The 21,724-nt window shown below is 41.9% G+C and overlaps 1 protein-coding gene across 50 annotated transcripts in view; it reads right to left on the minus strand.

Annotated features, from left to right (window-relative positions):
* The window catches only part of ATXN2 (ataxin 2), a 146,707-nt gene that overhangs the window by 18,503 nt on the left and 106,480 nt on the right, over nucleotides 1-21,724 (minus strand). For 17 of the 50 annotated variants that reach the window (XM_054663571.1, XM_054663565.1, XM_016924240.3 and 14 more), the window contains 4 exons: nucleotides 17,694-17,998; nucleotides 15,974-16,037; nucleotides 14,926-15,078; nucleotides 14,484-14,544 (listed from right to left, as the gene is read on the minus strand). In XM_054663571.1, the coding sequence (XP_054519546.1) occupies nucleotides 14,484-14,544; nucleotides 14,926-15,078; nucleotides 15,974-16,037; nucleotides 17,694-17,998 (583 nt within the window). Of the gene's footprint in view, nucleotides 1-8,334; nucleotides 8,368-14,477; nucleotides 14,545-14,925; nucleotides 15,079-15,973; nucleotides 16,038-17,693; nucleotides 17,999-21,724 lie in introns of all 50 variants that reach the window. The other 33 variants (XM_054663570.1, XM_054663562.1, XM_016924239.3 and 30 more) reach the window with 3 other exon arrangements.

Below are 21,724 nucleotides of genomic sequence, written 5' to 3' on the forward strand. Positions count from 1 at the left end.
ACAGCATAATACATGTGTTCACATGGTCTAGGAGGCTCTGAATGATTTGACCCTGAATCTGCGTCTCTGATGCCATCTCATACCACTCCCACTTCTGCCACTCTGGGTTATTTTCCTATCATGCATGCTAGTCCTCAGCCTCAAACACCAGTTCCCAAATCCCAGCTGGGATAATTCTGCTTCATCCTTCAGGTGTCAGCTTGAAAGCAACTTCCTTAGAGGGACTTTCTCTCATGGCCCTCAGACTTGATCAAGTCCCTGTAACAGACTCTCACAGCATTATGAAATCGCTTCTCATATGGTATTTTCTGGGACGGGCACTGCATTCATTTTGAGAAAAACAAAGGCATGACCAAAGAGCCAAAACAGATCCAAGACTAACTTTCTATCTTCCTTAATTTCCAACCACTGAATCCTTGTAACACTTCCCATTCTTTCTCAAACCCAGTATAACACAGCACCATGTAGCATATACCAGGTTTCTAAATAATAGTTCTTTTAAAAGATTACTTTATATCTTATCTTAATCCACACAGGTGGTCTGCATGTAAGGGCCGGTGTTACAACTCTAGTTAAGAATTCAGCTCAACTGTCATCTCCCATGTGAGGTTTTTTTCCAGTTCCTCCAGCACGAGCTAGCTACTTCCTATGTGCCTCTTTCCTCACACATTTCTTACAGCACTATTGTCTGTGACCTGTTTCTGGTGTGGCATTAACCAAGTCACTTCAGGAAAATAATTGTGGAATGACTGCTTACAACTAGGTATAAGGCACAAAGAATATAGAACTTGTTCATAAAATCCTAAGAACTGATTATATAATTAACTGCAAATTTGTGGCTAAACATTCACTAACTGTTGCTGAAATTTGGGAGAGCTAGTTACATATTATTTTATCTATGTAGAAAAGCAAACCTGAACATTTTTTTATATTTTATCTTGGATGCACGTATTTAAAAACCACCTCCTTTTGGTAAACAAAAAAGCCACTGAAAACTACTTATCACTTTTATCAAATGAAAGTTTGCCCGATTATGCTAACTGAGCTTAAACTATTCACTATTATTACTTTGTTACTTATTACCTTCCTGTATATTTAAAAAATAATTAAAAAGCTAGTCAAGTATACCATGGTGCTATTATTTAGATATCATGTGTTTGTCTCCACCAATTCTCATGTTAAAACATGATCCCCAGGCCAGGCGCAGTGGCTCACGCTTATAATCCCTACACTTTAGGAGGCCAGGGCGAGCGGACTGCTTGAGCTCATGAGTTTGGGACCACCCTGGGCAACATGGGGAGACACTGCCTCCACAAAAAATACAAAAATATTAGCCAGCTGCGGTGCTGTGCATCTATGGTCCCAGCTACTCAGGAGGCTGAGGTGGGAGGAACTTTTCAGCCAGGGAGGTAGATGCCGCGGTAAGCCATAACTGCACCACTGCACTCCAGCCTCGGCGAAGAAGTGAGACCCTGTCTCAAAAAAGGGGAGGGTAGGGGACAGGAGGGGAAGAAAAGAAACCAAGCCCTTGACTCTGCCTGTTATTTGAAAAATGCTAAAAATATTTTTATCCAATACCTCAAAGGATTGGAATTTAGTAAAGGAGCAGGGTAAAAACTAACATATAGACAGCAATAGCCTTCATATATGGTACTTCATAAGTAATTACTTAGAAGATGCAATGGAAAAGAAGTCCCTGGGTTACACTAACATTAAAAAAGAACCTACCTAAGGCATACACTGAAAAAAAATGTACAAAACCTTAAAGATAAACTTTATTTTTATTTATTTATTTTCTTTGAGACAGAGTCTCGCTCGGTTGCCCAAGCTGGAGTGCAGTGGTGCAATCTTGACTCACTGCACTCTCTGCCTCCTGGGTTCAAGCGATTCTCCTACCTCAGCCTCCAGAGTAGCTGGGACTACAGGTGCACACCACACCCAGCTAATACTTTTTTAAAAATATTTTTAGTAGAGACGGGGTTTCACCATGTTGGCCAGGCTGGTCTCGAACTCCAGACCTCAGGTGATCTGCCCACCTCTGCCTCCCAAAGAGGTGGGATTACAGGCATCAGCCACTGCATCCAGCCAAGGATAAACTTTAATATGCTATTGAAGGTATACTTTGTTCTTGAACAGGAAGACTCAACATCATGAAGACATCAATCATTTCTTCTCAAGTTAATTTATAAGTTTATTGTGATTCTGGCCTGCCATGGTGGCTCATGCCTGTAGTCCCACCACTTTGTGAGGCTGACACAGGCAGACTGCTTGAGCTCAGGAGTTCGACACCAGCCTGGGCAACATGGTGAAACCCTGTCTCTACAAAATATACAAAAATTAAGCCAGGCACGGTGGTGCTTGCCTGTAGTCCCAGCTACCTGGGAGGCTGAGGTGGGGGGATTGCCTTAGCTCGGGAAGTTGAGGCTGCAGTATGCCCAGATCATCCCACTGCACTCCAGCCTAGGTAACAGAGCCAGACCTTGTCTCCAAAAAATTTAAAAAAAAAAAAAAAAAAAAATTCCAGAAGTTTATACTGATAGTAAGAACCAACGACAAAAAAACCACCTCATTGGTTACCTTTGGAGGATAACAGAAAACCAACTCATTATTTTGAAGACTGCCTTAAAAAGGGAAATGATTAACATTTTAAATTACTTTTCCTAAGAAAGCTATACCTCAGGGTAACCAAACAGCTGGATATGGGAAAGTTTTTCTTTATAGAAATATTCCAGGCAATAATTGAAGAAGGGATGAAAGGAAAAGAATGTCACCATTTTACAACCCCTAAGGAAATAACTGATCTTGGGCTAGACAATTATCATCAATGGCTGCTAAAAAACACACCAAAAAAATTAAGGCGCTAAAGGGACATATTATCTCCTGGATAGATAAAACATCTAGGAACTCACTGACTACTCCTATCAGGAAAAAGACTGATTACATGACTCCTCACTGAAAGTACACACATCTGTGAAACATTGGGGTAAAAAAAAAAAAACCCAATCTGATCAAGCCTTCATTATCTACTATCAGTTTACAAAGATTACAGGGGACAGAAGTCTACTTTAAATATCAACACAGGGATACAGTCAGCAAAATTCAGATCGTGGGAAAAAAATACAAGACAAGCTGGATATGAACAAGACAAAAACTAAGGGAAAAACTGTAATTAAAACTGTGAGGGCTGAGTGTAGTGGCTCATGCCTGTAATCCTGGCACCTTGGGAGCCAAGGCAGGCAGACTGCTTGAGCTCAGGAATTCGAAACCCTGTCTCTACAAAAAATACAAAAATTAGCCAGGTATGGTGGCGCGCACCTTTAGTCCCAGCTACTTGGGAGGTTGAGGTGGGAGGATCACCTAAGCCCAATTGGTAGAGACTGCACTGAGCTGAAATCATGCCACCGCACTCCAGCTTGGGTGACAGAGTTAGACACTGTCTCAAAAAACAAACAAACAAAAAAACCTATGACTTGGCTGGGTGTGATGGCTCATCCAGCACCTCCTAAAGTGCTGGCCTGTAATCCTAGCACTTTAGGAGGCTGAGGTAGAAAGATAACTTAAGCCCTGGAGTTTAGGACTAGCCTGGGCAAGATAGCAAGATGGTGAGACTCTGTCTCAAAAAAAAAACAAAAAACAAACAAAAAAACAAAGAAGAAGAAAGACAAGACAAGAAAAGAAAAGCAGGCAAGGTGGCATGTGCCTGTAGTCACAGTTACTTGAGAGGCTGAGGAGGGAGGATCCCTTGAGACCAGGAATTCACAGCAGCAGTGAGCTATGATTGCACTACTGCACTCCAAGCCTGGGCAACAAAGCCAGACCCCATCTCAAAAACAAAAAACAAAACCAAAACCAACTTAAAGATACACACTAAAATGTTGGTGGATAAACTGATGCAATGTCTAGAATTTGCTTCAGAATAATCCAGTGTACTCAAAGCTTTTAAGAGACAATGGGTAGGGATGAAACATGACTGGCCTAGGTTATTAATGTCTCAATACATTCGTAATAAAAAGTTACCGCAAGGCTGGGAGCGATGGCTCACACCTGTAATCCCAGCACTGTGGGAGGCCGAGGCGGGTGGATCATTTGAGGTCAGGAGTTCAAGACCGGGCTGGCCAACATGGTGAAACCCCATCTCTATTAAAAATACAAGGCCGGGCGCAGTGGCTCACACCTGTAATCCCAGCACTTTGGGAGGCCGAGGCGGGCGGATCACGAGGTCAGGAGATTGATACCATCCTGGCTAACACGGTGAAACCCTGTCTCTACTAAAAATACAAAAAAATTAGCCGGGTGTGGTGGCCGGCGAATGTAGTCCCAGCTACTCAGGAGGCTGAGGCAGGAGAATGGCATGAACCCAAGAGGCGGAGCTTGCAGTGAGCCGAGATCGCGTCACTGCACTCCAGCCTGGGCAACAGAGCGAGACTCTGTCTCAAAAAAAAAAAGGCTGGGCTACTTGGGAGGCTGAGGCAGGAGAATTGCTTGAACCCCAGAGGGGGAGGTTGCAGTGAGTTGAGATTGTGCCACTGTACTCCAGCCTAGGTGACAGAGCCAAGATTCCATCTCAAAAAAAAAAAAAAAAAAAAAAAAAGTTACCACAATATGAAACAATTAAAAAAAAAAAAAGACTTCAACATATAAACAAATCGAAATTGCAAGCCTGACTTGGATCCTAATTGGAACAAATTATTGTAAAAAGATTTATCTTTTCTGTTTCTTTCTTTTTTTTTTTTTTTTAAGAGGGAATCTTGCTCTGTCACCCAGGCTGGAGTACAGGTGCGCAATCTCAACTCAACTACAACTTCCGCCTCCTGGGTTCAAGCAATTCTTCTGCCTCAGTCTCCCAAGTAGCTAGAATTACAGGTGCCTGCCACCGGGCCCAGCCAAGATATATTTTAAAGATCAGTTGGTTTTAAAAAGGCAACTGATTTTTTTAGTAGTAAGTTAATTATAGCGTTCATATGGAAAAATAAACAGAAAATTCAAGGTAATCTGAAAAAAAAATCAATGTTGGCAGTGAGTGGATGAGAAGGTAGTCCTATTAGATTAGTGAAGCAGAGTGAAAAATCCAGAAACAAATTCAACCACAAAAAGACACTTGTTATATGATAAAATGGCATTTCATATCAGTTTGTATGACCATAATGGAATTACATTATTATCTATCCATCTATGCGCACGCACACACACACACTTTAAATACAGGGTCTCCTTCTGTCACCCAGGCTGGAGTACAGTGGTACAATCACAGCTCACTGCAGCTTTAAACTACTGGGCTCAAGCAATCCTCCTTCCTCAGCCTCTCAAGTAGTTAGGACTACAGGTGTGTGCCACCACGCCCAGCAAATTTTTAAATTGTTTTGTAGATATGGGGTTTTCCTACATCACCCAGGTTGGTCTTGAACTCCTGGCCTCAAGCGATCCTCCTGCCTTGGCCTCCCAAAGCTCTGAGGTTACAGGTATGAGCCACTGTTCCTGGTCAATATGATATACTTAGTAGATGATAAGTATTTGAACATAATCCAACAACCATTCATGATTAAAAAGAAAACAAACCCGCCTCTGCAAATTAGGAACTGAAGTAACACCTAACTGTATGCTTAATAGTGAAAGACAATGTCTCACCCCTAAGAATGGGAGCATGGCAAAATCTCATGCCTTTTTCAGTAATGCACCAGTACAATAAGACAAAAAAAAAAAAACACCCCAAAACACCAACATGGTGATTAGATCATGACTGTATGTTTAAGTCTTAAAGGGCTGCCAGAAACAGTGGGTTTACCAACACATCAAGATACAAGGTCAATATTCAAAAATCAAGTGCATCTCTATTTACGAATAAACAAACGTTGAAAGTTTTTAAAATATAACTCACAACAGCACAAAACAGATGAAATATTAAGGGATAAATTTAAGAAAGCAGGCACAAAACTGATACAAAGAAAACTAGAAAACACTGGTGAAACTTAAGACTTAAATAAATGGAGCAGTATATGATGACCTCAATGAAGATTCCATATTGTTAAGATATTTCTCCCAGAACTGATATAAAGATTCAGTGCACAATCCCAAGCTGATTCTAAAATTTATTTGCAAATTCAAAGAACGCAGAATAAGAGTAATTTTGACGAGAATAAAACTGGGAGACTCATATGAACTTAAAGGTTGGTTACAAAGTAACAGCAATAAAGAGAGAATTGGCATAAGGATATATACAAAGATCAATACAACAAAACAGTTCACAAATAGACACACATACAATACAGTCAACTGAATTCAATAAAGCTTCTATGGCTGGGCGCAGTGGCTCATGCCTGTAATCCCAGAACTTTGGGAGGCTGAGATGAGCAGATCACCTGAGGTCAGGAGTTCGAGACTAGCCTGGCCAACATGGTGAGACCCTGTCTCTACTAAAAAAAAAAAAAAAAAAAAAAAAATACAAATTAGCTGGGTGTAGTGGCGGGCACCTGTAATCCTAGCTACTCGAGAGGCTGAGGCAGAATCGCTTGACCCTGGGAAGTGGAGGTTGCAGTGAGCCAAGGTCACACTACCGCACTCCAGCCTGGGTAACAAGATCGAGACTCTTGTTTCGAGAACAGAAAAAAAATAAAGCCACCAATGGAAAACAGAGGCTGGTGCCAGAGAAACCGAGTAAATATTTATGGTGGAGAAAATGAAGCTCGACCTTTACATCACACCCTACACAAAACCTAACCTGAAATCAACCATATACCTAACCATAAAAACATTCATAACCTAGGGTACGTAAAAGATTTCTTATTATGATACAAAAAAGCATGAACCTTAAGAGAAAAGCTTGATAAATAAGGCTTCATTAAAATTAACAATACTGGCTCTTCAAAAAAAACCGCAGACTGGGAGAAAATATTCACAATATTCTGAGAAAGGACTTGTAACCAGAATATATAAATAACTTAAAATAATTTACTAAAAGTAGTAACTTTATTTTCACAGTAAGAAAAGAAACATGACTTTTTTTTCTTTTTTTGTGAGACAGGGTCTGGCTCTATTGCCCAGGCTGGAGTGCAGTGGTGCAATCTCAGCTCACTGCAACCTTGATCACCCCTCCATCGCCCTCCAAACCCCCGCAACCTCGCTCAAGCGATTGTCCCACCTCAGCCCCCCAAGTAGCTGGGACCATAGGAATGCGCTTCTGTGCCTGGCTAATTTTTCTTTTTTCTTTTTTTTTTGCAAAGACAGGGTTTTGTCATGTTCCTCAGGCTGGTCTCAAACTGTTGGCTCAAATGATCCATCCAGGTTGGCCTCCCAAAGTGCTGGAATTACAGGCGTGAGCCAGTGCACCCAGGCAGAAACATTGAGACAAAAAGAAATTATTAGGACAGGCGCAGTGGCTCACACCTGTAATCTCAGCACTTTGGGAGGCCAAGGCGGGTAGATCACCTGAGGTCAGGAGTTAGAGACCAGCATGACCAACATGGTGATACCCCACCTACACTAAAAATACAAAATTAGCCAGGCATGGTGGCGCATGCCTGTAATCCCAGCTACTTGGGAGGCTAAGGCATAAGAATTGCTTGAACCTGGGAGGCGGAGGTTGCAGTGAGCCAAGATGGCACCACTGCATTCCAGCCTGGGCAATAGAGTGAGATTCCATCAAATAAATAAATAAATAAATAAATAAATAAATAAATAAATAAATAAAATGGAAAAAAGATTTGAACCATTTACTAAAAAAAGGTTGACAGCTGAAAATAAACACACACATGATGAGGTGCTCCTGGATCAGTCATCATCAGAGAAATGTACATTTAAGATCACAATGAGATACCATAAGACACCCATTAGACCTGTTGAAATTAAAAAGATAACACAATACCAAGTGTTGGCAAGGATGCAGAACACTTGGAACCTGCACATGTACCTGATCAGTTGGAATGTAAAATGATACAATCACTTTAGAAGATTGCTAGTTTCTTATTAATTGAAATATGTATTTACCAGGCAGTGTGTGGTGGCTCACATCTGTAATCCCAACACTTTGGGAGGCTGGGGCGGGTGGATCACTTGTGGTCAGGAGTTCGAGACCAGCCTGGCCAACGTGGTGAAACCCCGTCTCTACTAAAAATACAAAAAAATTAGCCAGGCATGGTGGTGCGCGCCTGTAATCCCAGCTACTTGGGAGGCTGAGGCGGGAGAATTGCTTGAACCCGGGACAGGGAGGTTGCCATGAGCTGAAATCACGCCACTGAACTCCAGCCTGGGCAACAGAGTGAGACTTCATCTCAAAAAAAATAAATAAATAAAAAATAAAAAATAAAATAAATTTTTTTAAAAAATGAAATATGCACTTACCATACCTCAGCAATTCCAATTCTAGGTATTTAACTAAAAGAAATAAAAACACAAACACTTGTACACAAATGCTCACAGCAGCTTCATTCATAATAGCCAAAAGCTGGCAATAACTCAAATGCCCATCGACTAGTAATGGGTAAATTAACTGTGGTATAATCATAAAATGAAATGCTACCCAGCAATAAAAAGGAATAAGCTGGCTGGGCATGGTGACTCACACCTGTAATCCCAGCACTTTGGGAGGCCAAGGCAGGTGGATCATTTGGGGTCAGGAGTTTGAGACCAGCCTGGCCAACATGATGAAATCCCGTCTCTGCTAAAAAAAAAAAAAAAAAAAAAAAAAAGACAAAAATTAGCCAGGTGTGGTGGCACGTGCCTGTAATCCCAGCCACTTGGGAGGCTGAGGCAGTGGAATTGCAAACCAATTCTGGGACACAGAACAAGACTCCATCTCAAAAACAAACAAACAAACAAAAAGGAATAAGCTGATACTAACATGAAACTCAAATTACTACACTGTTTAGGACACACATATGAAATTATATACCAAGCTTGTCCAACTTGCGTCCTGGGACGGCTTTGAATGTGGCCCAACACAAATTCATAAACTTTCTTAAAACATTATAAGTTTTGCTATTTTTTTTTTTGTTTTGTTCATCAGCTATCATTAGTGTTAGTGTATTTTATGTGTGGCCCAACACAATTCTTCTTCCAATATGACCCAGGGAAGCCAAAAGATTGAACACCTCTGTTACACGCTGTTTGATTCCATTTATTAAAAAAAAAAAAATCTAGGGGCTGGCTGAGGTGGCTCACATCTGTAATCCTAGCACTCTGGGAGGCTGAGGTGAGCTCAAGAGTTCGAGACCAGCCTGGGCAATATAATGAGACGTCTCCAAAAAAAGATTTTTTTACGTAAAAAAAAAAAAAAACCTAATCAAAAAAAAAAAAGAAAAAGAAATCTAAAGAGGATAAATCTAATCTATAGTAAAAGAAGGCAGATTACTGGTTAACTGGAGCTAGTGGTAATAAAGTACAGTTGGACAGAGAAGAGGAACAGGCACAATGTTTTCCATCTTCACTGATGAAGCAAGTAGTTACATGAGCAAATATATTTGTCAAAACTCATTAAAATGTAAACATAAAAAGATGAGCATTTTCTTGTATGTAAATTACAGACTAATAAAACTGGTTAAAACATTTTGGATAGTCATTTAGAACAAGATAAACTGGATTCACATTTTATACTTTAAGATAAATTCTAAAATTAGCCAGGCATAATGGTACAGGCTGGTCTCAAACTCCTGAGCTCAAGTGATCCTCCCACCTCAGCCTCTCAGCCTCCCAGGGTGCCAGGAGACAGGCAGATCACGAGGTCAGGAGTTCGAGACCAGCCTGACCAACACGGTAAAACTCCGTCTCTACTAAAAATACAAAACTTAGCCGGGTGTGGTGGCGCACTCCTGTAATTCCAGCTACTCAGGCGGGTGAGGCAGGGGAATCGCCTGAATCTGAGAGGCGGAGGTTGCAGTGAGCTAAGTTAGCGCCACTCCATCAGAGCGCCACTCCATCTCAAAAATAAATAAACAAACAAACAATTTAAGAGGAAAGAATAGTCTTTTCAACAAATGAGGTGGGGACAATGGATATCCACAAGCAAAAGGAAAAACCTGGACCACTACTCTCATCTCATACACAAAAATTAACTCAAAAGAGATTGTAGACCTAAATGTTAAGAGCTAAACTATAAAAATCATAGGAGTTTTATAGGCGTTTCATAGGAGTAAATCTCTGTGGCCTTGAGTTAGGCAATGTTTTGTCTGATATGACATCAGGAGCACAAGCAACAAAAGAAAAAACAAACAGATAAATTGAACTTCATCAAAATTAAAAACTGTGTTACAAAGAACATCATCAAGCAAGTAAAAAGATAACCTATAGTCGGGGCATGGTGGTTTGCATCTAAAATCTCAGCACTTTGGGAAGGTGAGGCAGGCGGATCATTTGAGATCAGGAGTTCAAGACCAGCCTGGCCAACATGGTGAAATTCCATCTCTACTGAAAATACAAAAATGGGCCGAGCGCGGCGGTGCACGCCTATAACCCCAGCTACTCTGGAGGCTGACGCAGGGGGATCGCTTGAGCTCAGGAATTCGAGACCAGCCTGGGAAGCACGGAGAAGCTCCATCTCTACAAAAAATATAAAAATTAGCCTGGTGTGGTGGCGTATGCCTGCAGCCCCAGCTACCTGGGAGGGTGAGGCAGGAGAATTGCTTGAACCCAGGAAGCGAAGGCTGCAGTGAGCCGAGATTGTGCCACTGTGCTCCAGCCTGGGCATGATCTCAAAACAATACAAAAAAACAAAAAACCACAATGACACTTCATAACCACTAGAATGGACATAACCCAAACCAAAGACAATATCGGTTATTTATGAGGATGTGGAGAAACTGGAACACTTGTACATTACTGGTAGAAATACAAAATGATGCAGCTGCTTTGGAAAAGTTTGGCAGTTCCATCACAGCATTTCTACTTCAGGAGAAATGAAAATCTAAGGCCACATGAAAAAAAATTTTATTTTTTATTTTTTGAGACTCACTCTTTCACTCAGGCTGGGGTGCAGTGGTGTGATCTCAGCTCACTGCAGCCTCTGCCTCCCAGGTTCAAGCGATTCTGATGCTCCTGCCTCAGCCTCCTGAATAGCTGGGATTATAGGTGCACGCTACCATGCCAGTGTAATTTTTGTATTTTTAGTAGAGATGGGATTTCACCATGTTGGCCAGGCTGGTCTCAAACTCCTGACCTCAAGTCATCTGCCCACCTCAGCCTCCCAGACTGCTGGGATTATAGGCATGAGCCACTGCTCCCAGCCTCATATGAAAATTTGTACATGAAAATCCACAAAAGCATTACTCATTGCCAGAAAAAGGAAATAATCCAAATGTTCAACTGATGATAGGTAAAAGTGGTATATTCAGGCCAGAAGCAGTGGCTCACACCTGTAATCCCAGCACTTTGGGAGGCTGAGGGAGGTGGATCACTTGAGGCCAGGAGTTCAAGACCAGCCCGGCCAACATGGCAAAGCCCTTTCTCTACTTTTTTTTTTTTTTTTTTTTTTTTTTGAGACGGAGTCTCGCTCTGTCACCCAGGCTGGAGTGCAGTGGCACCATCTCAGCTCACTGCCAGCTCTGCCTCCCGGGTTCATGCCATTCTCCTGCCTCAGCCTCCCGAGTAGCTGGGACTACAGGCACCTGCCACCACGCTCAGCTAATTTTTTGTATTTTTAGTAGAGACAGGGTTTCACTGCATTAGCCAGGATGGTCTTGATCTCCTGACCTCGTGATCTGCCCACCTCGGCCTCCCAAAGTGCTGGATTACAGGCGTGAGCCACCGTGCCCAGCCTCTGAGTATATCATTTCTATTAAAAAGACAGTACCTCCTGAAGTTAGAATGTGACTCTCCCATCAGATAGCCAAACTGTCATGCTTGCTCTTACTACAGTAACCTTTTATATTTTAATGACAACAAAAAGTTCCCATTGCATTGTTTTAAGTAATCATTGAAAACAGCTACACCTGCTGGTGATACATGAACACCTTAACACTACATTAAAATGGCAGTAAAAAAAAAAAACCCACTTTCTTCTCAGAATTTCTAAAGGCCCTCAAAATAAGATTAAACTCTATAATTTGATTACATTATTTCAGGCAGAGTTCTTTCAACAGGTTCATATGTTCCAAGGCTAAAAAAAAAAAAACATAGCATACTGAGAAAATGAAAATTAAGAGTTTTAGTTAACATCTATGAAATCACAATTAGGACAAACATGGAGAAAATTGGCTGGGCGCAGGCACTTTGGGAAGCAGAGCCAGGCAGATCGCTTGAGCCCAGGAGTCTGAGACCAGCCTAGGCAACATGGCAAAACCCATCTCTACAAAAAATACAAAAATTAGCTAGGTGTGGTGGTGTGCACCTGTAGCCCCCGCTATCCAGGGGACTGAGAAGGGAGGATCGCTTGAGCCCAGGAGGTCAAGGCTGCATTGAGCCATGATAGCGCCACTGCGTTCCAGCCTCAGCAACAAAGCAAGACCCTGTATCAAACACACACACACACACACACACAAAACACCCAAAAAAACACATTGAGGAAATCTTATTAATTCAGGAAAAATGAAAGCTTTATGTCAGAAAGGCAATTATTGGGCACTGAGAAATGTCTTTTCTGTATAAATTATTCTACTTTCTATAGTTTCTCAACTGATAGCAGTTAATCACTCTAAATTAACTGGTTGGCAAAAAAAAAAACCCTTTAGCATTTTCCAACATTAAAAGAACTCTTTTTTTTTTTGGACAGAGTCTCGCTCTGTCACCCAGGCACACACCACCACGCCCAGCTGATCTTTGTATTTTTAGTAGAGACGGGTTTTCACCATGTTGGCCAGGATGGTTTTGTACTCCTGACCTCAAGTGATCTGCCCACCTCGGCTTCCCAGAGTGTTGGGCTTACAGATGTGAGCCACCATGCCTGGCCAAAAGATTACCTTTTAAGAAAAATGTGGGATTTTTTCTACGAAGGCTCTTTAACCACACAAGCACAGAATACTAGTTTATGCAACTACATTATACGACAACTCCCTAATTTTAATGCAGAAACATCCATCTTATTTTTCTTTTTGAGGCAGGGTTTCGCTCTTTCACCCAAGCTGGAGCCCAGTGGTGCAGTCACAGTTCCCTGCAGCCTGGACCTTCTGGTTTCAATTGATCCTCCCACCTCAGTCTCCCAAGTAGCTAGGACTACAGGAGCACACCATGACGGCTGGCTAAGATTTCTATTTTTTTTTTGTAGAGATAGGTTTTTGCCATGTTGCCCAGGCTGGTCTTAAAACTCCCGGTCATGTGATCTGCCCACCTCAGCCTCTCAAAGTGCTGGAATTACACGTGAGCCACCAAGCCTAGCCGAAACATCCTTCTAATAGGATCTTAACATTGGTTGAAGTTAGTTGCCCCTCTGCTTCAAAAGAAATTCTGGCTTTGGGGAAATAACTGTAGGTATATATAAAGCAAGGTTAGCAATCTAGTAAATTAATCTAGCAAACCCTCTTCTTCAAATTTAAGTTCAGATTTAAATCAGATTTCAGATTAAAAAGCTTTGGAATTAACTTTTTTTTTTTTTTTTTTGAGATAGGGTCTCACTATATTGCCCACGCTGCTCTCGAACTCATGGGTTCAAGTCATCCTCCAGCTGGGATATCAGGCATGGAGCCACTGTGTCCAGCCAATTAGTCTGGGGTTTTTTTTTGTTTGTTTTTTGTTTGTTTGTTTTGAGATGGAGTCTCACTCTGTTGCCCAGGCTGAAGTGCAGTGGCACGATCTTGGCTCACTGCAACCCCTGCCTCCCGGGTTCAAGCAATTCTCCTGCCTCAGCCCCACCTAGTAGCTGGGATTACAGGCGGCAGGTGCCACCATGTCCGGCTAATTTTTGTATTTTAGTAGAGATGGGGTTTCGCCATGTTGGCCAGGCTGGTCTCAAACTCCTGACCTCAGGTGATCCACCCACCTCGGCCTCCCAAAGTGCTGGGATTACAGGCATAAGCCACCGTGCCCAGCCAGTATTTATGTTTGAGACGGGGTCTCACTCTGTCGCCCAGGCTGGAGGGCAGTGGCATAATCACAGCTCACTGCAGCCTCTACTTCCTGGGCTCAAGTGATCCTCTCGCCTCAGTCCCCCAAACAGCTGGGGCTACAGGCATATGCCACCATGCCCAGCTAATTTTTTTGAATTTTAGTAGAGACAAAGTCTCTGTTGTCCAGGCTGATCTTGGGCTCCTGAGCTCAAGCAATCCTCCTGCCTTGGCCTCCCAAAGTGCTAAAATTACAGGTGTGAGCCATCACACCAGGCCTCCAATTACTCTTTTTGAAGAGGATGCTATATAATCACAACTGATGGGCATTTTTCCTCCCCTGTTTTTCTTCATAAAATCCATGTGAATATCTATGTAATGTTGTTCATCAAAAGCCAATGCATAGCCTCATCAAAAAGTCAGAGCTAAACTACAACTATTTATTCATTATAAACTTAGTTACTCAATTCATGCAGCATGCAAACTACAAGCAAACACAGGCAGGATTATTCTCACCTTTACCTGCTCTATATGTCTTGGCTTGATTCACTGGCATGGGCGTCATAGGTATTGGGTATAAAGGCTTGAGAGAATTAAAAAAAAAATTAACATTAGGCACCTATGATAATAACAAGATATTCTGTCACTCTTAGTTTTATATTGCTAGAGAGCTAGGCATGAGAAGGTTTCCTGATTCTCCATTAGTCATTAAAAAATTAGATCATACCCACAGCTAAAAGGAACAAACCCCAAACTACAGTAAATCTAAACCATCTTTTTCACAGAAAACATTCTCAGATTTAGGTCCTTATACTTAACAACACACTGAATCTCTGCATGCCTGTCTGTTTCAAATGCATATGCATAACCATCACACCCTCAAGTCACTGAAAACCTAAAGAGTGCTTGGTGTCAGATACAAACAATTGGGGAGGCTAAGTGAACATCAAATTCTATGACTTACTTGCACGCCTGGGCTCACTGGGACTGGATACATCATATTTGGTGCAAAACAAACAGGCTGAGTATAAACTGGAGTTGGCTGTTGATGACCCACCATAGATGGGCTAGGTTGTGCTTGAGGCCGAGGTGAAGTTGGGGTAGTAGAAGGCTTTGGCTACAAAAACAACAATAAATTCAATTATCTCAAGGTAACAGATGAACTATTATTGCAATTTAAAGATGGATTTTCCCAGTCTTTCTAATTTTACTTGCTTTAACTATGTCCCTTTTATTGAAAACAAAAACACAGCACATAAATTTTCACATTTCAATAAAAGAAAAAATGTTTCAGTAGGAACTTAAAACTTTGTCAATTAAAAAATATTAAAAACAGTGGCAGCTATTTTTAAGAAACTGATGGAAGTGTTTTTAAAAATTAAAAATAAATATATCTTCTTATGATCTCAGTCGAATAATAACAATAGTACAGTCATCTCTTAGTATCTGTGGGGGATTGGTTACAGTACCCTGTGAAGATACCAAAGTCTTGGAATGCTCAAGTCCCTTACATAAAATCATGTAGTATTCGCATACAACCTATGCATATCCTCCTATATACTTTACATCATCTCTAGATTATTTATAATACCTAAAACAAGGTAAATGCTTTACTGTATTGTTTTGGAATAATGACAAGGAAACGTCTGCATGTGTTCAGTATAGATTATCCTAACTATGTTTTTGATCCATGGTTGGTTGAATACAGTGATGCAAAACCCTCAGGTGCAGAGGACGTATCTATAAACCTGACAGCCTAGCTAGCCAACCATCGTCAAATTCTGGGTCAGAGAAATTCAAAGATTTGCCCAAGATCACATCTAATTGATGACAAAACAAAGACCTTTTTTTAATGTTTAAAAAGTATTCATTAATGGCCATGTAAAAAAAAGAAAGAAGGTTGGTTCAGCACACTAAAACAAAATTCAGATGGCAGTTATGGAAGAAGGACTATTACTAATAATTTTTCTTTTTTTGGGACTAGATAACCTCAAAGAAAGTAATAAACCTACCTGAGAGAAGGAACGTGGGTTGAACTCCTTTGCATTGGGATTCAATGTTGATTTCCTAACTTGCCTAAAAAAAATATAAAGGCCAGTGAAATCTACATGGACTTTACGTTGCTCTAAAATCTTCCATACCTGACAATTTAAAAAAAATTGCTAAATATAGATTTAAACTGTTCTCACTAGATCACTAATCATTTTTATTGAAACATATACACTTATATTGCCCATTCCTTAATCCCTTAAAGAATACAGCCATAAAAGAACAATTTTTAAAAAATCTGAGTAATATACAACCGCCCCTCTCAAAGGCAATCAAAAAATACTTTTTTTTTTTCCTTCACAGAGTCCCACTCTGTTGCTCAGGTTGGAGTGCAGCAGTGCAATCTTGGCTCACTGCAACCTCTGCCTCCCGAGTTTAAGCCATTCTCTTGCCTCAGCCTCCTGATTAGCTGGGATTACAGGAGACTGCCACCACGCCCAGCTAATTTTTTTTAATTTTTATTTTTAGTAAAGATGGGGTTTCACCATTTTGGCCAGGCTGACCTTAAGTGATCTGCCTGACTCAGCCTCCCAAAGTGCTGGGATTACAGGTATGAGCTACCACGCCTGGCCAATCAACAAACACTTGAGCTGAAAAGACAGTAGCTACTTATGAAATATCCTTAAAAGCAATTCTTAACATAACAGTATCCTTTTATTTATTTATTTATTTATTTATTTTTGAGACAGAGTCTCGCTCTGTCACCCAGGCTGGAGTGCAGTGGCATGATCTCAGCTCACTGCAGCCTCCACCTTCTGGGTTCAAGCAATTCTCCTGCCTCAGCCTCCCGAGTAGCTGGGATTACAGGCACCTACCACCATGCCTGGCTAATTTTTGTATTTTTAGTACAGACAGGGTTTCACATGTTGGCCAGGCTGGTCTTCAACTCCTAACCTCAAGTAATCTACCTGCTTGGGCCTCCCAGAGTGCTGGGATTATAGGTATGAGCTACCAGTCAACATACCAATATTCTAGCATGCAGTAATTCTTATGTGAGAAGATATTTTACATGACATACCTGGAAAAAGTCATGGCTGTAAAAAAAAATTGCCTCAAATCAAGAATAAGCAGTCCCCAATTCATCAATAAGCTGCATTCCAAAACTTCAGCTTTAACTGGATTGTTTGGTACCCAAACACCTAAGTCAATGGTAGTTAAGTTCTGAGGTTAGCCCCTAAAAGTCCATTTAATTAATATACTGAATGTGCAGAATTAAGTCTATCTTAACAAATCTAAACATTAACTAAAACAGTTTCTGATGAAAAATATTTTGAATTCCAAGTAGAAGCACCGCATGCTTCTCTCCTTGACAGTGGCAGTTTTTCAACCTAGCAGCACAGTGAGGGTGACTAATGAGTGGAATCCAGTAAAGGTAGGTCCCCTGAATTGATAATTTTTCAACTCCTGTTCATTTACAGAAAAACTTTTCTTAATTTATGCCTTGTTTTTCTAGCCCTGGGGTACAAAAAAGGGGAAGAACAGAAGAGTAGCACAGGGTGCAATAACCTCATTTACTTAAGATGTCATTTGTTTGGACTAGCTGTTTGTAAACTAAGGGCAATGTATAAAGTAGTCTAAAAGTCCAGATGGATTCTTCACAGTTGGAAGGACCTAAATGCCTTAAAAAAAAAAAAAAAAAAGTTAATTGAGTAACAGGATGGTCTAAGTTCCAGGTTTACTCACTCAGCTGCGTCTTTCTTCTCTTCCTTATCATCTTTCTCTTGTTTACATGCTGGGCTGGAAGTCTGAACCCCTTGGGAAGTGACCTCAGGTCCCCTCTTGTGCTCCGTGTTACTAAGTATTGAAGGGGAAATGCTGGGGCTATTCGGCTTGCTGCTGCCACTGGTACAGTTGCTGCTGCTATTTTCAATGAAAGAATCCTTAGCACTTGGTTCAATTTTGTCTTTGATCAAATCTCTTGATTTTTCTCCCTCTCTATTTTTGTTTAGTAGTTGATCCATAGATTCAGAAGTAGAACTTGGCTGTAACTAAATAAAGGAAACAATTATACTTAAATATCTTAAATAACATTTTTGCCATGAGCACAAGCTACGTAATATTAACTATACGCATGAAATGTTTTGAATAAGGCTTTTTTCATACTTTAAGAGTAATGCTTTTACTATAAACTAACAATAACAGAGTACCTATATAGCACAACCATAGTCACCAAAGCACTCAAATGTCCTAGCCTCTAAAGTTCAATATTTACTGAGTGCTTACCACATGTCAGAAATTGTGCCTGCTGGGTGAGAAAAATATGAAATAGTTTCTATCCTCTTATACTTGTCATCTAAATAAGATCAGACACTTCACAATAAAATGAGTAAATGCTAAGAGAGTCTACAGAAAAAGCAACCTATAAAAAAGAAAGGTTTCTCAGTGAAAGTGTCAGCTAGTCTAAGGTGTGAAAGAAGTTTAGGAAAGGTGTTGGGATGGAGAATAGTCTAAGTAAAAGGAAGAGTATGTTTAAAAATCCAAAGAAAAGGGAGAAGCTGGCTCTATCACATAAAACAATAGCACCAATGGGGGCCGGGCACGGTGGCTCACGCCTGTAATCCCAGCACTTTGGGAGGCCAAGGCAGGCGGATCACGAGGTCAGGAGATCGAGACCATCTTGGCTCACACGCTGAAACCCCATCTCTACTAAAAATACAAAAATTAGCCAGGCATGGTGGCAGGCGCCTATAGTCCCTGCTACTCGGGAGGCTGAGGTAGGAGAATGGTGTGAACCTGGGAAGTGGAGCTGCAGTGAGCCAAGATCACGCCACTGCACTCCAGCCTGGGTGACAGAGCGAGACTCCATCTCAAAAAAAAAAAAAAGATAGCACCAATGAGCTGGGCACAGTGGCTCATCACTGTAATTCCAGCCCTTTGGGAGGCTGAGACAGGCAGACTGCTTGAGCTCAGGAGTTCAAGACCAGCCTGGGCAACATAGTGATACCCTGTCTCATTTAAAAAATAATAATAAAATAAAATAACAAAAATAAAGAAGTAAAGAAAAGCACCAATGGCTGGACCAAGGGTGAGACACACATGTACAAGTGAGTCAGAAAATGATAGACTCGTCAAAAGGAATATGACAATAAAGGAACTTAAAAGCTATGTTCAGGGCTGCGTGCAGTGGCTAACACCTATCATCCTAGCACTTTGGGAAGCCAAGGCGGGTGGATCACTTGAGGTCAGGAGTTTAAGACCAGCCTGGCCAACATGGTGAAACTCCGTCTCTACTAAAGATTAAAAAAAAAATTAGCCAGGCGTGATGGCACACGTGTAAATCCCAGCTACTTGGGAGGCTGACATATGAGAATTGCTTGAACCCAGGAGGCGGAGGTTGCAGTGAGCCAAGATCACACCACTGCACTCCAGCCTGGGTGACAGAGCGAGACTCCATCTAAAAATTAAAAAAAAAAAAAAAAAGTTTTAAAAGCTACGTTTAGGACTTTGGCTTTTAATTCTCAGGGCAAATGGGCAGTCTATAAGGAATTTTAAGTAGGGTAGAGTACTGGGCAGATTTATAGTTCAGAAAGGTGAACACAGCAGCTTTGTGTGAAATGAACTGGAGGGAGGCTAATTAGGATGTGGAGGGACCATCATGGAGGCTGGACTAAGCGCTGGGCCTAGTCAGCTTGGAAGGTCATTAAGTAGGTGAATTCAGAATGAGACCTGACTGTACATATTGGTCAGTTAGACATTCTAAACCCCTAAGTAAAAAAAGGAGATGGCAGGGGAGAAGAGACAGAGCATGGTGGCCAAACAGAACCTTCCAGTGATCATCCCCAACAAGGAGCACCAAATTGAACAACTATCCACACAAGAAAGCACCTTCATAAGAACCAAAAATTAGGTAAGCGATCACAGTACCCAGTTTTGACATCCTATCAAGGAAAAAGACACCAAAAAAGATAAGGAAGATAGTCTTGAACTGCCCCTCCAACACCCCTGACATTCCCCCACAATGCAGTGTGGGGTGGAGAAAGAATCTGTGTGCTTGGGGGAGAGAGAGAGAAATGACTGTGGGATTTTGCATTGAAACTCAGTGCTGCCCTGTCACAGTGGAAAGCAGCATAGGACAGAATTCAGCCAGCACCCACAGAGGGAGTATTTAGACCAGCCCTAGTCAGAGGGGAATTGTCCATCCCAGTGATTAGAATCTGAATTTCGGGCTGGGCACTATGGTCTGTAATCCCAGCACTTTGGGAGGCCGAGGCAGATGGATAACCTGAGGTCGGGAGTTCAAGACCAGCCTGACCAACATGGAGAAACCTCATCTCTACTAAAAAACAAAAAAATTAGCCAGAGGTGGTAGCGCATGCCTGTAATCCCAGCTACTCAGGAGGCTGAGGTAGAATTATTTGAACCCGGGAGGCGGAGGTTGTGGTGAGCTGAGATTGCGTCACTATACTCCAGCCTGGGCAATAAGAGCGAAACTCTGCCAAAAAAAAAAAACAAAAGAATCTTAATTTTGGTAAGCCCCACCACCATGGGTAAAGTCCTCTGGGGTCCTAAATAAACTTGAAAGGCAGTCTAGACCAGAAGGACTGCAATTCCTGGACAAGTCATGGTACTGTGCTGGGCTCATAGTCAGTGGACTTGGGGTACATGTGACCCACTGAGACACCAGCTAGGGTGGCCAAGGGAGTGCTTGTGCCAGCCTTCCCCCAACTCCAGGTACCACAGCTCACAGCTCTGGGAGGAGAGGGAAGAGTAGGGAGGACTTTGTCTTACAATGTGGATACTAGTTCAGCCACAGTAAAATAAAGCACCAAGCATAGTTCTGAAGCCTCAATTCTAGGCCATAGCTCCCAGATGACATTTCTAGACATATTCTGGACCAGAAGGGGACCCATTGCCTTGAAGGGAAATACCTAGTCCTAGTAGGATTCACCACCAGCTGACTAAAGAGGCCTTGTGCCTTGAATAAAAAACAAGGTGCCATGTCGTATTGTGCCAGCTTCAGATATGACCCCGCACATTCTCAGCTGTGGTGTCCATGGGGAGACCCACCTGCTTGAGGTGAGAGAAGAGTAAAAAGGACTTTATCTTGCAAGTGGGTGCCAGCTCAGCCCCAGTACAATAAAGCAGATTCCTAAAGCTCCCGATCCCAGGCCCTAGCTCCTGGGCAGCATTTCTAGACACACCCTGGGCCAGAAGGGAACCTGCTGCACTGAAAGTAAAGACCCAGTTCTTGCAGGATTCTTCACCTACTGACTAAAGCACCCTTGGGCCTTAAATTAACATCAGTGGTGGCCAGAAAATAGCTGCCACAGGCCTTGGGTGAGACCAAGTACAGTTCCAGTGATGGTGGCCATGGCAGTGCTTGTGTCACCCTTCCCCAAACTCCAAGCAGCTCAGCACAAAGAGAGACTCCATTTGTTTGGAGAAATGTAAGAGGACAAGAGACTGCCTGGTAATACAGGGAATTCTCCCAGATCTTCCCCAAGACTACCAAGGTGATACCTCTACAGAGTCACAGCATTACTAGTCTTGGGGTGCCCTCTAATGCATGTATGGCTGCAGTGAGCGAAGACTTAGATGACAACACTTAATTCCCTTTGAATACTTGAAAAACCTTCTCAAGAAGAATGGGGGCCGGATGCAGTGGCTAATGCCTGTAATCCCAACACTCTGAGAGGCCAAGGAGGACAGATCACGAGGTTAGGAGTTCGAGACCAGCCTGACCAACATGGTGAAACACCATCTTTACTAAAAAT

Source organism: Pan troglodytes, chromosome 10, assembly GCF_028858775.2.
Source record: "Pan troglodytes isolate AG18354 chromosome 10, NHGRI_mPanTro3-v2.0_pri, whole genome shotgun sequence".
In the NCBI taxonomy this organism is placed as follows: domain Eukaryota; kingdom Metazoa; phylum Chordata; class Mammalia; order Primates; family Hominidae; genus Pan; species Pan troglodytes.